This window comes from Zea mays, chromosome 2, assembly GCF_902167145.1.
Source record: "Zea mays cultivar B73 chromosome 2, Zm-B73-REFERENCE-NAM-5.0, whole genome shotgun sequence".
NCBI lineage: Eukaryota > Viridiplantae > Streptophyta > Magnoliopsida > Poales > Poaceae > Zea > Zea mays.
In genome coordinates this window covers 172,503,673-172,520,950 of record NC_050097.1, presented here as the reverse complement: position 1 = coordinate 172,520,950, position 17,278 = coordinate 172,503,673, and the positions used below count along the sequence as shown (strand labels likewise).

The 17,278-nt window shown below is 45.7% G+C and overlaps 1 protein-coding gene across 2 annotated transcripts in view; it reads left to right on the top strand.

The window, feature by feature from the left end:
* LOC103647292 (tetratricopeptide repeat protein 27 homolog) overlaps positions 1-17,278 on the top strand; it is a 38,632-nt gene that overhangs the window by 8,959 nt on the left and 12,395 nt on the right. For both annotated transcript variants that reach the window (XR_004856373.1, XM_008671839.3), the window contains exons 7-10: positions 2,382-2,471; positions 12,878-12,969; positions 13,063-13,161; positions 13,244-13,321. Coding sequence is in view for 1 of the 2 variants with exons in the window: in XM_008671839.3 (XP_008670061.1) it covers positions 2,382-2,471; positions 12,878-12,969; positions 13,063-13,161; positions 13,244-13,321 (359 nt within the window). In the remaining variant the exon portion in view is untranslated. The remainder of the gene's footprint in view (positions 1-2,381; positions 2,472-12,877; positions 12,970-13,062; positions 13,162-13,243; positions 13,322-17,278) is intronic.

Below are 17,278 nucleotides of genomic sequence, written 5' to 3'. Positions count from 1 at the left end.
GCTCACATTGGCTATGTTAGTAGAAGAGAAAACTAGAACAAGCTAAGTCATTCTGGCTACCAAGACACTTGTGCTCGTGACCTCCTGTGTTCTTGTGTGATATTGTGTTCCTGTGACTTGTTGCCGGCGGCATCCGGCGAGCGCCGCTACTTCTTGCTGTTGGTAGATGGCCTAGCCTTACCAATCACGTCGGCGATGGTGAGGGGCTGCTATTGGCCAGCGAGGAGGGTGAACCTCGCTCCTTTGCTGAAGCAGAGCACGACCCAACATGGCAGGTGGCCTTGTTTGAGGAGATGGACTTCATCAAGCAGAACGACACATGGTGGCCGGTGGAACTTCCTCATGGGCATCGCCATCGGGCTGAAGTGGGTCTTATAGATCAAGAAGAATGAGACTGGAGCTGTTATCAAGCACAGAGCTTGCCTCATCGCCAAGGGCTATGTGCAGTAGCTGGACATCGACTTTAACGAGGTGTTCACGTGTGTGGTTTGCCTTGAGTCCGTGCAACTGCTGCTAGCTATGGCTGCACAAGAAAGTTGGCCGGTGCATCACATGGATGTGAAGTTGGCATTCCTCAACGGCGAATTGGGGGGAAGTTTATGTCCCGCAGCCACCGGGCTTCACCATCGCTTGGTCTGAGCACAAGCTGTTGTGCGTGCAGAAGGTGTTTTATGGGTTGTCGTGAGCTTGGAACGAGAAGCTGCACACGCCACTACGAGCTCTTGGGTTCGAGCAGAGCCTGCACAAGCTGGAAATGTACCGGTGAACCCATGGTGACTTGCTCCACCTTGGGGTGTATGTGGATGATTTGATCATTACTAGACCGACTGCGGTGGAGATCAACCGCTTCAAGGCAGAAATGAAGGCAAGGTTTAGGATGAGTGACTTGGGATTGCTCTCCTTCTACCTTGGAATCGAGGTACAGCAAAGCAGCAACGGCATCACTCTGTGCCAAACTCACTATGCCAAGCACATACTGGAGATGGCAGGGATGCAAGACTGCAATACTGCGCACACCCTCATGGAGTAGCGGCTCAAGGTGAGCCGTGACAGAACAATAGCGGAGGTGGACATCACTCTGTAACGTAGGATCATTGGAACCCTTCGATACCTTGTCCACACGTGACCGTACCTCACATTCAGCGTGGGGTATGTGAATCACTTCATGGAGCAGCCTATGGAGGAACACATGGTAAGAGTGAAGTGGATCCTGTGCTATGTTGGTGGGACTAAGTCTCCGTTGCTACTATGGGATGACAAGGGAGATGCGACTCGGGTACAGTGATAACAACCTTACTGGCTATGTTGACACAAGGAAGAGTACATCTGGTGGCCTATTCTTCTACGACAATAGCTGGGTGTATTGGCATGCTCTTAAGCAGAAGGCTGTGGCACTCGTCCTACGAGGCAGAGTATGTCGCTGCCGCAACAGCAGCCACACAAGCGGTCTTGGCGACTTCAAGGGAAGGGGCACCAGCACTGTCGAGCTCGAGGTTGTTGACAAGTCAGACTTAGCGCTGAAGAATCCCATCTTCCATGAGCATAGCGAACGCATCAATATGCGCTACCACAGTACCACTTCATCAGGGAGTGCTTGGATGATGAGAAGATTATTGCTGATTTTGTTGGCACTAAGGGCCAGCTCGCTCACATTAAAACGAAAGCACTCGGGCGAGTCAGATCCCTTGAGCTTCTTGATAGGATTGGAAAGGTCCGCATCAACTCCAAGTCAAAACATAGCAATTTTAGGGAGAATGTTGGAAATAATCCTGTTCCTAGGTGCATGCTAGTGTCTAGGTTCATATCATTTACTTCAGCTCAGTTTCATCATAGAGTAATGTGAAGTAATAGGCTGATTAGTTGGGTAATATTCTGCATTTATTATCGGCTAGCACAGCCTGGTTCATAGCTCGCATTGGCTATATTAGTAGAAGAGAACCAGAAAAGGCTAAGTCATTCCAGCCGCCAAAGCACATGTGCTCGTGTGTTTTCTTGTGCGATATTGTGTTCCTGTGACCTGTTGGAGGCTTTAGGCCTGTCGTACACCATTTCTTATTCTAACACAAAAACATAAAAAAAATCAAAGATTACATTTCTTGACTGCTTGAGGCTCGTGCTGATTCTTTTTTCTTAACACAATGACAACATTTATCCTTCAGTTCATACTCCGATGGTTAATCTCATGCATGAGATGTCTTTCCACAGTTTTTAGTTTTTTACTCCAACCTTATTTCTGTGCTGGACATTCATTTATGTGCTCAAACAATATCTAGATAATTCACTATCGTTTACTCATGTTTTCCCTGTCTGAAAATATAATAAGGATAGCTTGGTGAATATCAGAGCTGCCTTTGTAAGTATTTTTTTTCTTCTTATTTCAGGTCAGGAGTTTGTGCGATATACTGCGTGTTAGATGGGAGTCAACCCGCAGTCGGACAAAGCAGCGGGCATTACTAATGATGGAGAATTTGGTAAGTGGTAAATCACTTAACAGGTTGTATAATCTTTGTTCAAAGGTTCAATAATCACAATGTTTGTGTTAAGGTGATAATTGATACTTAGGGCTAACCCTAATGGGTAGCTATATAGTGTTATACATGGGCCACATGGGCCTAGCCACATGGGCCTACCATATACTCTAACAGTTTGTGTGTTCATTCAGGTTTCAGGTAGACAGTATCTTTTTTTATTATGGTTACAGTTTCACTACATTTTTAGCTTCCCCATCACTGGAGTATTTGCAGGTCATCAGGTTTTTGATATTTATCTATGCCATTGTTCCATTTATTTTGTTTAGTTCCAGGCTTTTCTCTTGAGCTTTAAGCCGCTGCCGCTTTTCAAGCTATAGCTACAGTACTGGTACAGTACACTGTGAGATAAACAGCCGCAGGGGCTGCAGCGAACAACTTTATTGTTTGGATGACCAACACCTTGTTTCCATATAGGACCAAAATTGTTTGTGGGTATATTATTCAATTGCTGCCCGGTTTTCATTGGTTCCCCTAAGACCCTAACATTGCACTACCGTGTTGGTTACTACTTTCACTTGTTGTAGGATTAACTAATATGTTGATTTAGGTTATTTGTTATCTATTTTGGGAAAATTTCTAGTTACTAAATTCCTAACCATGATGCTCTAAACTTACAATTACAATCTTTATGTAACAGTCCATGGCAGACCACTGTCTTTTGAAAATTTTGAATGCAAACTAAATTTCAATCTAATGAATATTTGTTCTTCCAGTTCCATTTCCCCTTTGTTCTCTCTGACTCTCTCTACCCCTCTAGCCGTTTCCCTCTCCCTCGTCCTCTTTGATAGTGGGATAAATCCTTCATACAACAGTGCCTAGGGTTACAAACCTAACAGGCCTCTTGGGCCGGGCTCTAGGTCCAAGACACTAACAGTCTAACACCTCCCATAGTAAAAAATCTAGGCACAATGGATGTTGAGACAGGATCGAAATTCTAAGAACACAAGATGGTAGGCCCTTGGGGAAGATGTCAACGAATTGTGAAGCCATCGGAACATGGAGGACTCGAACACCCTCAATGGTGACGTGCTCACGGACAAAGTGGAGATCAATCTCGAGATGCTTCGTGCGTTGGTGCTAGATGGGTTGATGGAGAGGTTGACCATGCTGACGTTGTCGCAGTAGACAAGGGTGTTATAATATATGTGTGTTGACTGAGCCAGGCCTCAGTCTCTGTATAATATGTGGCCCATGGCCCATTAGTGGTGTTGCCCCATATAAATGTATTAACATACTAGTAATGCAACTATTTTATTGTGTACTCTTACATGGTATCAAAAGTATTCTGCTAAAAACCCTAACCCTAGGTGGTCCACCTATGCAGCCGCCAACACCATGGCTGCTGACCCGCCCCTGCTTCATGGCGCACGCGTGCGTGAAAGTCGCCGTTGGTGCAGACGATGTCGCCGCGGGCACACACCCCTCCTCCAACCGCCACATTTCTCCTTCTGGTCTGCTCTAGTGGCTGGCGCGTCTACAGGCGCCCCCATGGTTCCTCTGGCCAGCGTGGCTAGAGCCCTTGCCTTTCCTGCCTTACCCTTTGTTGCAGCTCGTGCTTCTCCTGATGAGGTGGTTGTCGCTCAGTCTGGTTATCCGTTGCATTTGCTGCTGCCAAGAGTTCGCCGATGCTATTGCTCGAGAGTGCGAGCGGGTTGCTGCTCTCATTTGGGAGCATGAGTGTGCCGTTGTGGATGCCCTTGTTGTGCATCTCGTGGAGGCTGAGCGACATCTTGTGGGTATCCCGCTCAATGCTCATCACCTACAACAAAGACGACAAAGTTGCAACACCATCGACATACGAGGCCTCCGTCGTCACCAACCTCCATGTCTAGGCGGCCGGTGTTCAGAACATTCGGTCGCTGGTTCTTGCAAGCATGGTGGTACTGCTTGCCAGGCGTGAGTTGCCATTGAGGAGCAGTTCCTTGACAACCGTGAGACCTGAACCCTCCACCTCGACGTCGCCTTTCGGGTCTTCATCCAGAGTGATCTCTTTGTCATCGAGTATTGCCACCAGACGAAGGGCAATGACAGACTCCCTCCGACCTCGGTGAGCCGGTCTGGGATTGCTCTCATCCTCAACCTTCTTCGCAACCTCAACCCTTGCTACACTCACCTTTTTTCTCGAATATGCAGGAGAGTTGCGTATCATTGTATTAAGAGAGAAAAGGAGAGTGGGCCTGATACAAAAATCACCCCAAATTCTGGACCAAATAAGGGGTTAGAGACACAAACAGATGATTGCTCATACACAACATGGGTAGGACCAGACCATAAGAGCCAACGGCTAACACCCACTTGGTCCCTAACCCATACCCAACTGACTAAGACTCTTGGCACCCACAAAGCACCATAGATAATGTTCCTCCTCGAAAGAGCGAAGCAACACCTCCAGACATGGCTGAGCATCCTGAAAAACAATGGAATTCTTGTGCTTCTAGAGGCACCAAGCATCTAGGATAATAACCGAGTTGGAGCCCTTTTTAACATCTCTTGAGAGGTGCTTGCTAGCCCTCATCCATCAATCAGCGAAGGAGGGGTGTTGCCCGATCAACTTATTTGGCCTTTTTTAAGGGTCCATATCTTGCAAACTCTTTTTTTTTCTCGAAAGCGCAAGAGGGCTGCGCGAAAATATATTAAGAAGGGGAAAAAGGTCCAAAAAGGACCCCAAGATACAGATAAGGCCGCCCTACGGCGGCCAATAACAAGCATAAATGAAACCATCCATGACAAAAACACTGCTACCAAAACAGCACTACAGCTATCTAGCTAGCAGGTAGACCTGGGATGGGGGCAGTAAGCAAGGACAGCTTCTTTGCACCAGCCATAACCCAAAGATCAATCTCCAAACCAACACTTCTAATAGCAACAACAACACTAGGACTCTTATTGTCAAAAACGCAGCCATTGCGATGTTTCCAAAGGGTCCAAACACCAAGAATGACAAGAGAATTAAGACCATTTCTTGCAATCCCAGGAATCTTGGTGCTCAAGTCTTGCCACCAATCCATAAAAACCCCTTCACAGGACTAATGGGCCAAGTGTTGTAGATTTACAAGAAGCAGCAGCTTGAACCAAAATTCTCTAGCAAAAATGCAGCCCAGCAGCATATGATTTAAGGTTTCCTGATCCTGATCACATAATGGACATCTCTCCGGATGATCCATACCTCTTCTTTGTAACCTATCAGCTGTCCACACCTTCTTGTGGGCGACCAACCACATGAAAAACTTAGATTTCGGAGGAGCCCAAGTCTTCCAAATTATATGAAAAGGCTCAAACTCAATTGACCCAATAAAGAAACCCCTATAAGCTTCCTTGGAAGAATATTTTCCATTGGCAGCAAGGCGAAAGAAATGCTTGTCTTCAACATGAGGTCTTAGCTGAACCAAATCTAATAAATCCCACAGGAGGAGATACTCGTTGATAACACCCACTGAAAGGCCCCCCTGAATGTCCGAAATCCAGCTGTGATTGGAAAGAGCGTCCAATATCTTGCAAACTCTAGAAATACATTTGGAAATCGTGGGCTCCTCCTAAATGCAAACCTTCTTGTGGCTTGCTGTCAGGAATAGATGTTGGACAACAAATCATTTAGCAAAAAGGGCTTACCTCATCCCCCTCAGTGTGTCTTTTGTGACCAGGAAGAGAATGCTCAACATATTCTCTCTAGCTGTGTGTTTGCAAGAGAATTTTTGTTCAAAGTGCTGACTCACATGGGTTTTTCCTCTAGAGCACCTCGGCAAAATTCATTGCTACGTTCATCTGAAAACTTGGATCACATGGATTGTTCCCTTCCCCTCTGTTGAAGACATGTCGAAGCTTTTGCAAGGAACCTCAACAAGGCAAAACAATTAAAGTCCCTCTCCTTCGTCCTTTGAAGGGTTCGAAGGTGTTGAGGGGAGTGTGGACGGGAAAATGTAAGACAAAGACACATAGACGAGTTATATGTTCAATTTGCAGAAGGTTACACATCTTTGCCTTTTTCTTTCATTGCATAAAAGAGAGATAATAAATATAACATGACATAAGAGACCTTCAGAATGTTTTACCTTCGAAGGTCTCTTGAGCTGACATATCTTCGGATATTCTTACATACGAAGGTGCTATAGGCTCAGGACATACTAGTGTCCGACCTCTGTAGTAGTGGCACTGTACACCTATTTATAGGGTTGATGTTACATACATATCTACTCAGAATTACAAGAATGCCCATTCCTCCATATAAAGACTCCATACAACTGGAGACAAGCAATTGTGACTTTTTGTATGGAAGAAGTGCCATGCATGTATGCCTTTAACGCCTCCTTTGTAACCTCCTTGCCGTTACTCCTGAAGGGGGTCTAATCCTGTTCAGGTTTTCTCTCTTCCTCCTTTGACTTGTCATTCACTAATGTAGAGCCATCTGAGGCTTTCAATCCAAACGCTTGGTCCAAAGGTACCTTCCTAAAATCAGACTATAACAATGATCAACCAAAAGCCTTCTCTCCAACACTCTTTTTCACAAGGTCTACGACGATCTCATCCTCGAGGAGATCAAGGGGGTCGAGGTCCGTTCTAACACCACTACGGCTTGTGGAAAGATAGAACGGGTCGAGGGGAAGATACAACTATGGAACCTCACCAAGGGGGTCGAGGTCCGCTTCGACACCACTACGTACCCAAGAGAGATACAATGGGTCGAGCGAGGCGCAAGCTTGTGAGGTGTTGTGGCGGAAATATTAGGATAATAGGCGCATCCGAAGACACTAAGGTGTTTGTATGCAGGAGTGGTACCAAACAAAGCGAAGGGGTGGGAACACTGACCATCTTGGCGGGAAGGCGATTAAGGGGGTGTTTGGTTCTCCTTACTAAAGTTTAGTTCGTGTCACATCAAATTTTAAATATCAATTTAGTATTAAATATATGTTTAATTGAGTTTAATAAATTCGCCTCGTCTTTTAGTTTTCATCTGTGTAGTTAGTTTTATAATAATTACACTATATTTAATATTCGTAATTATTATTGAAACATTCGATGTGACAAGAGCTAAACTTTGCTGGGTGGAAACAAACACCCCTTATGTAGGTGGCAGTGTGAATGCTCAACCTAATAGCGAGAAAGGACGGAGGCCTGAAAGAGTAGAGAATGCATAATGTTGAATAGGGGTGCGAATCATATGCTCGGCCTTGCCGTTCTAAGGAGAGGTGTATGGGTAAGACACCTGTAGCTGAACATCGTGGGAAAGGGAGAAGGCATATGAAGAATAGTTATCGAACTCTCTCTTGTTGTCGCTTTGAATAACCTTGATAGTGCAACCAAACTGAGTGGAAACCCAAACAAAGAGATGAGAAAGAGTGGTAAATGTATCAGACTTAAAGCGCAAAGTACAAGTTCACGAGTAATAAGACCAATCATCAGAAGTCACCAAATAGTACTTATATCCCGAAACACTTACAATAGGAGAGGTCCACAAATCATATTGAATGAGGTTAAAAACATGCACATCTTGAGAGAAGCTAGAGATGGGAAGTCTAACATGACGACTTAGCTGACAAGCACGACATATATGCTCATGAGTGCCCTTAGAACAAGAGATGATTGACCTACTAGACAATTTGGACAACAAGTCAAGACAAGGATGACCGAGTTGGTGATGCCAAGTGCTGGAGGGAGTCTAGTAGTAAGTACATCGACGTTGATAGAGATGAAGTAGTGGAAGCAGGAAGCTGTAGAGTGTACATGGGCCTAGAGCTATCACGTCGGGCGAGAAGATTCTTCAGACAAGTTAAAATGGTCAAACTCCATAGAACAAGAATTGACAGTAGTAAATTGATGAACAAATAACAGACTCTGGATGATGTTGGGGACAACAAAAATGTTCTTAAGGTGGAAGTAACCAAGCAAAAACCTAATTACCTAATGTGGTGATCGGAAGAATGTTGCCATTTTCGATAATGATAGAAGGGTGGGGGATGGAAAGAGAGTATACTAGCGTATGGAGTTGTGTGGTTGGAGGCGTCGGAGTTGTCCACCTTGTCGATGACAGCATGAGTCAGAGTCATCGTGCTAGACAAAATACTCAATGATGGAGAGGTCCTCCTAGACAAAATTACTGAATTCGACGTTGAGGTGGAGGGTGCAGGACTGCAGGCCTCACAGTTGTCGAGGAATTGCTCAATGACAACTTAGGCTTAGCGAACAGTGTCGCCGTGCTCATGGACGATGCTCTACAACTTCACGACGACAGTGCTGAGGATCTAAGAGGACTACGCTATCCATCCGACACCAAGATCGGATTGTCGAACGAGCAGCGGCGGGAGGACACAATCATATAGGGCGTAGAGCTGCATGTTGAGGACGAGGTCACACTAGTGGGCTTAGATGGAGGCTAGGCCAAGTAGGACGAGAACCAACGACCGAATGTTCTGGACACTAGATTCCTGAGCATGGAAGTTAGCGATGACAACCTCGTACGCCTATAAAACATTAATGTCATCAGGCTCGAGGAAAGGGTCGGAGACCATAGCACCCACGGGTTGTTGCTCGGCCTCTGGATGTTGGTGAGCAAGAACATTATTGGTAGCACACTCTTGTTCCCAGTTGAGAGCAGCAGTTTGCTCGCGCTTATGAGCAACGATAACGACACACTTGGCGATAGTGATGCCATTAGCATGGGCAGAGTGGCGACAATAACGTCATTGGGGGAAAACAACTCGTAGCGACACCGGGCGAGACTAGGGTACCATCGAGCCGGAGAAGAGTGGGAGGTGCAATGGCGAAGCAGCCACACCTAGGTCAGTGGTGCCCGTTCCCGCGGCGGCAACAACTAGGGCAACACCCACAGAGGCAGCAGTGTGAGCCTCGGTGGCGTATGCACTTGTGCCGGCAGCGACACGCGCCTCGATAGTGCTCATGCCCGCGGTGATCTAGCGCACAGTGTCGGGCACGCGCACGACGATATCTAGGGCAGGGACATTGTTGGTGGCAGGGGGAAGGCCGTGACGGCTGTGAGGACGAGTGGGCACACCAACCGCAATGGATGCCTAGGAGGGGTCAGCATGCCGGCTAGAGGGAGAGGTCGCAGTGGTGGCAATGCTGGAGGAGAGGGGCACGTCGACTGTGGTGGCAGTTGCTGTTGCAGGGCTCTAGGGGCCAACTTGTCTCAAGATACCATGATAGAGGGAGAAATCCTCCATATAACAATGCCTAGGGTTATAACCCTAACATGCCTCTTGGGTTGGGCTCTAGGCCTAAGACACTAATAGTCTAACACTGTCTCCCCACCCCCCGCCTTCCCCCTCTGAAATCAGGCCGGTAACTGATCGTTATGGTTGTGGCTTAATACAAAGTTAAGTAGACTTTGTTTCGCGAATGTGCCTCTAGCTGAGTAGGTCAGGTGGTTCTAGTAGCACTCTTCACGTACTGGTTCGACTCCCTATGGGAGCGAGTTCCAGGCTAGGGTTGAATATACTGGAGAGCTCTGCTCCTGTCTTTTCAAAAAAAGTAGATTTTGTTTCCCTCTAGTGTTAACAGATCAAAGTACATTGGCTACACCGAGTGTTAGAATATGCTATACATAGGCTACAACCTTAGTTCAGGACCCTCTTGGGCTAGATTAGAATCCGACTCTGATTAGAGGTTAGAGATAAAACAAAACATGGTTGCATGCATCAAGTACCCTAGAGGTTAAGGCAAGCAATTTAATATCCTAGCCCCATGTATCTTTCATGGTATCAGAGCCACCCCCATCTATTAGCTGGCGTCGTGACCAAGAGCAAGTCAACATCAACCTCACTTGCGACAAGATCCTATGGCGCCATGTAGCTCCACAAACTTGTCTCTACATTCTAGCGAGACTTCTTGATGAGCACAATCCAATGGTCTCGTCTCTAGTGGCCCGTGTTGAGCATGTCATCGTAGCTGAAACCACCTCTCAACTTCTCAGCTTGAACTCTAGGATAGATCTACTTCATTGAGGTTATCAAGCCTCTGCTAATGCTGTTGGTTGAGGGCGTGAAAACAACAATCGCGTCCGCGACCATGGTCGATGCAATGGACGTGGTGGTCCTCTTGGTGGCCATGGTGGCTACCAAGTTTCATCGTCATCTTTGTCTGATCGATGTCCACAAGCTCGGCGCACTGACAAGATATGTCAAGTCAGCAGGAAGGTAGGGCATATTGCCCTCGTTTCCTGGCATCGCTACAATGAGAGACATCTCGGACACCTAGACCATGGTTTTTAAAGCGGTAAGGCGGTCCAAGGCGTTGGACCACCGCCTGGACGCCTAGGCGGCGCCTAGGCGAGGTAGGCGGGCAAGGCGCCTAGGCGTTAGACCACCGCCTGGACGCCTAGGCGACGCCTTAAGAACAGAGACCTAGACTGCAATTGTGGCCACCCATGGTGGTTATGGTGTCAACACCAATTGGTACGCCGAGATGGTGGCAACGAATGACATTTTTATCGAACGCGCAGGAGAATTACACATCTTATATAGAGAAGAGTAAAGAGGTTTACAAAGCAGCGAAACCTGCCAAATAGAAGCCTAAATAGAGGGGGGGACTATATAGAACTTGTAGGAATGAAAACCTCTAAATTCAGGCTTAATTTGGTGACCAGGGAATTGGAGGTGATTGAGGCGGAGGCAATCCCTTGGTATTCAATTTTTGGCAAACCAGCCCTTAGGGCCCTAGCTAATCCTAGGGAGCCAATATTTTTGGCACCAACCATAACTCAACACACTAATTCATCCAGGAAGCTTCTCTACAACCTTGCTAAAGGAGATTCTCCATTGGAAACCACCTTGTTACAATGAAGCCACAAACACCACGGCCCTAGAATGAGGACACCGTTGAGCCCCTTTCTCTTGTCTTCTTGCGACAATGAATGACATTACATCTGATCTAGACAAGCTAGCGATTCAGAATTGTTAGACTCTGTTTAGGGTTAGGTTAGGGTTTTCTTGTATTTACATAATCACCCCTATTGTAATGGGTTTGGCCCACCTAACTCTTCTATATAATATATATACTCCCAACCTTGGTTTAGGGTTTCACACATTCCAACATGGTATCTAGTTAAGTTTCCTCTCTCCCACAGCAGCAGCCACCACACCTCACATGCTGCCGCCACGCTCCCTCCCCGGCGCGGCATTGCCGACCCTCCTCTTGGCTTCAGTCGTGCGAATGCCATCGACTCCCTTCTTCCATGCGGCGCGGACGTCGGCAATGTGCCTCCTCTTCTGCCTGGCGGAGCGCACGCCGCTTCTCCCCACCGTGGCGGTGCAGAGGCATTCTAGGCGGCTGCAGAGGGACGACGACGCGAGATGGAGATGCGGCGGCCGCACCTGCGCTGTGGAGGGCGGCGTCAGCAGCGGGGATGGCGGCAGGGAGGATGGGGTCGACGCAATGGAGAGAGGAGGCGGCGGCCTGGGCAGCATCGACGCCTGTCCCCGAGCGCGCGAGGTAGGGGGCCACGCCAGGCTCCATGGCGGTGTTGGGCGGGGGCAGCACAGCCGTGCCAGAGCCAGCCGACGGGGAAGGTCGGCGACCGGTAGGCGCATGCGGGGGTGAGGGCACAGAAACCTAGATTGGCGCCGCTCCTGCAGCTTGGCGGTGCGTGCCGGTGCAGGCGGCCCGCGTCTTGGAGGGAGCCCGGATCTAGGCGGAGGGGGAACACGGTCGGGAGGAGGCCGGGCAGTGACAGTTGCTGCTGCTGGCTGACGTGAGGGGGCTGTGGGGTGCCGCCATGGCAAGCCAGGGAAGATGGCGGTTGTGGGAGGGAGAGGAGAAGACCTAGCTAGATACCATGATAGATTGGAAACCCTAAACTGGGTTGGGTTATATATTTATAACAGAGATGTTGGGCCTATGCCCATTACACACAGCCCTATTACATTACAATCACTATATCTCTTAACACATTGGTTACAGTCTTAGTTGTCTGGGACCCTCTTCGGCTGGATTAGAAACTGACTTTGATTAGAGGTTAGAGATAAAAAGAACAGAGCTGCGTGCGTCTAGTTCATTTAGAGTCAATACTTAATAGTCAGTTGGGATGTAACTGAGTAGGATTCCTCTTTAATAGGCAGCTCGTGCCTGTATAAATAAACAGCCTCATTGATCCTAGAGGCCAAGACAAACAATTTAGTATTGTGGTGCTGTGTTTCTATCACCGAGATCTTCACATTACTTGTGAGCTGCTGCTATTGATATTTTTTTTAGGTTCAACCTGACTGGATAGGCCTAGGCAACATGCCTGTTTTTCGAGACTGTTGCCATTGTTGTATTTTAAACACTTCATTTTATGTTTAATTGAGAACTGTTTTTTATATATAGCACACCTAATATAAATTCAATGTATTTCTTAGGTTGAAGATATCAGCAAAGAATTCCCTGCTGCCCCACAAAGAGTTAAAATGGTTTTTGCGGTTCATATGCCAACTCTTCCTGCATTGAGGAAGTAAGCCAACTATGCCATACCTAATATACATAAGCTTTTTTTGTTCTTCCTTTCCAGAACACTAATGTGACTTGGACTTTTTTACTACTCCAGAGAATATGGTGAACTTTTGATCAGTTGTGGCATAGTTGGAGAAGCACTGGAGATATTTAAAGATCTTGAATTGTGGGACAATTTAATATATTGCTATCGGTATGCATTGCAACTTGAAATAGAACATGCCTACATTCAGTTGAATCTTTTTTCGTAACGCTGAAATTTTGTTATTTGGCAGATTGTTAGGTAAAGTGGCTGATGCAGTTAGTCTAATAAATGCTCGACTTTCTGTTACACCAAATGACCCAAGGTTATGGTAAGTATCTTGGGACTATTTTGCTTTTTGAATAAAATGTACAAATTCTCTGCCATCTTCATAAGCAATTCTTTGTAACTCCCTCCAGTCCAAATCGTATGATGTTTTGACATTTCTTGATACATTAATTTTGATATATATATCTAGGCATAGTGTATATCTAAGTGCACAATGAAAGCTATGTATCTAAAAAAACCAAAACGTCTTATAATTTGGAATGGAGGGGGTACTTTATCTATCCAAAAGTTTAAGGGGGTGTTTGAATGCACTAGAGCTAATAGTTAGTGGCTAAAATTAGTTAGAGGCATCCAAACACCCTAGCTAATAGTTCAACTATTAGTTATTTTTTAGTAAATTAGTTAATAGTTAGCTATCTATTTGTTAGCTAGCTAATTCTACTAGCAATTTTTTAGCAAACTAACTATTAGCTCTAGTGCATTCAAACACCCCCTAAGTCGAGCAAAATCTCATTTCCAGAAGTGGTTGTCTCTGACTGAAGCTTCTCCCCCTTTTTTTCTCGGTTTCCTCCGAGTGTGACTCCTCATTTGGCATGCATAATGAATGCATGTCTGCTCTCGTGTTAACATTGTATACTACTCTGTCAGCTCTGTTTTTCCAACTAATGAGCCTCAACGTGGCTGCTATGTAATGCCACAAGTCCATAACACCACAGTGATGGATATCTGGGGGACCAATGTTGAGGAGCTTGTGGGCCGGACTGCAGCATGAATCAGGAGATAGATGGAGGGGAAGAGTTCACTTGACTTGAGTTTCCTGGATATAGTTCTCCACCATGGCGAGTCATATATGCCATGGCACTAGGGATGAAAATGGTCGAAAACGATCGGAAAAACATCGAAATTGATTTTGTTTTCATATTTTCTTTTTTTTTCTCGAACGCGCAGGAGAACTACGCACCATTATATTAAGAGAGGAAGGTCCAAAGTGGACCGAAATACAACGCCCTGAGGGCAGAAAATAAAATAAAATAAACCAAGACCTAACATCCAAGCCTCCTCTCCAACACCCAAGAAGCTGACAGGCCCTACTAGACCCTATTTAAGGTGACAATAAGTCCCAGACTGTCTAAATGATTTGCTCCCGCCTTATTCCAACTGATCAATTCATCTAAAAACAACATTTTAATCGAGCTAATGGAAGGGCTCACTCCATCAAAAACAGCCTTATTACGAGTGAGCCATAAGCACCAAGCCCCAAGAATTACGACACTATTGAAACCCTTCCTCTTGCACCTTTGCACTTTTTTTAAAAGCCTTCCCCCACCACTCAGCAAAGGATTGTTCAGCAACAAACGGAGTGAGGTCACCAAGCCCGATGGACAACAAAATAAGATGCCAAAATTGTCTAGTAAAACTGCAGGTGCAGAGGATATGCTGGACTGTTTCATGCTCTTGATCACACAGGGGACAACACACCAGGTACTACAATCCTCTCCTTTGGAGCCTGTCAGCAGTCCAACATTTATTCCTTATTGCTAAACAAAGGAAAAACTTGCATTTAGGGGGAGCCCAAGTCTTCCACAATCTTTTCCATGGCTCAAAGGAGATGGACCCCATGAAGAAGGCTCTGTAGCAAGACCTTGAAGAGAACTGCCCAGAAGCAGTGTGCATCCAAACAAGCCTATCCACCTCCTGTGAAAGCGTTACCTCCCCAAGAACATCCCATAACTTCAAGTACTGCTGCAGCCCAACCAGAGAAAGATGACTCCCAATATCACTAACCCACTGCCAATTATCCATAGCCTGAGCAACAGTCCTGGTAGAGATGACTACTGTCCACCAAACAGACAACGTCTGGTGCAATATCTTTGATAGCATTCCCATTCAACCATTTATCTAACCAAAATAGAGTATTGGTCCCATCTCCGACCAAAGTTAAAACCAAAAGATTAAAGAATTGTCTGACCTGCTGCTGAATAGGAAGATTCATCCCATGCCATGATCTGGACGGATCAGTTTTTTGTAGCCATAACCATTTAGCCTGTAAAGCCCAACTTTTGAATTGTAAATTAGAATCTCCAAGGCTGCCAAATTTTAGAGGCCTTGTAACTATCTCCCAAGGAACAAGACAACTTTCACCGTTAACATTCGTCCTTCCTTTCCATAGAAACCCCCTCCGGATTTTATCGATAGATTTGATCACCCGTTTGGGAACATTCATGGCCATGAGGATATAAACAAGAATGGCCGAAAGCACATGCCTCACTAACGCTGTCCTACCAGCCAGACTGAGCAATCGAGCCTTCCAGTTGGGAAGCCGGTCAGCAATCTTATCAACCCACACCATAAGATCCCTTTTTCTTAGCTTCTTATCAGAGATAGGCAGCCCCAAATAGCTGCACGGAAAGGATCCCGAGCTGCATTGCAAAATATTACAGTCAGCCTGAACCACCTGCCCATCACACCTTATTGGTATGGCAAAACTTTTGCGCAAATTTGTTACCAGCCCCGTTGCTTCTCCAAAGCAATCCAAGATCAATCTAACACAATTCAGGTCCTCAAGCATGGGCTTAACAAAAAGGACCACATCATCAGCGTAAATCGATAGTCTATTCTGAACCCTAGCTTCTTCCAAACTTTGTAACAGTCCTCTGCTTTTAGCTGCTCTAAATAGGCTGTTAAGAACATCCATAACCATCACAAACAACATAGGAGATAGGGGGTCTCCCCGACGAAGACCTCTCCGATGAGCAATACGATTACCAGGAGAACCATTTAGAAGTACTTGCGTAGAAGACGTGAACATTAGAGAGGAGATCAAATTACGCCAAGTTGGTCCAAAGCCAAGATGAGTAAGAATTTCAATGACGAAGGCCAAGACACTGAACCGAAAGCCCTGGAGATATCTAATTTTAAGAATAGACCAACGACCTTTCTCTTAATGGGACGAAAACGAAAAACCAACAGTTGAAATATGGGATCGGGATTATCGGTTGTTCGAAAACGATTGAAAACGACAAAACTCTTGTCGGAAAGACATATTTTATAGTTTCCACCAATACATAATAAAGTGGCATATTGCCTAATTTTTAAGGTATTAAAAATACACTAATAACTCTTCATCATTCATATTATCTAGAGTAGTTACAACTTTCATTTTTCTCTTCATTCACTTGAACACAACAGAAGTCTATAACTTGCATAAATTATATTCTCACATTATCTAAAAGCGTTAAAAACCGGTATCATCCCGAATCAAAAAAAGGAAAATATGAAAATGATCGTAAAACTAGCCAAATCGTTTTCGTCCTTTTCCTAATCGGTTCTTGAATAATTTGAAAAACGAACGAGAAAAACGGTATTCGGAATGTGACGGTACATGATTTTCCCGTCCCATTTTCGCCCCTGCATGACACTGATTTTTTTTGGTCCTGTGAATTGAGAAGTGGCAGGCAGGACATTACGACCAATTTTTGGTCTTCACTCCAAATTTCAGTCTTAGACAGGCCAATATTCAGTCTGTCTGCAGGAGGGGGTTGTGGCCTCACAGGAAATTTAACAAGCGGTGTGGCCAGTGATTTTGGATGCAGAGGCGGGGAAGAGGAAAGCATGAATCCAGGCGGGAAAGTGTTTTGCATGGCATTAGCGCCTAGTTAGCATCCAATTAGTTTTCAAACTGAATGGACGGCGGTGTATTATGGGGCCCATGGTGAATAAATGAAAACTGTGATACTTGAGCCTTCCTTGGTCACAGTGCCATGGGCTTATGACTTGACTTTCGGACGGAGTACTATGGAAAAATTTCTAATCATTTATCTTACAGTGAATTCGATATATGTTTCTGAATCTTACTTCGCAATCTCACCATTTGCCACTTAAACCTACAAACTGGAAGTGGAAAGGAGGTAGAAGCGCTGACATTGATGGATAGGAAATATTGAGGAACTCTGTAGGTCTGTAGCTAACGGCATAACTGAATAATCCGACCCTTTCCTGA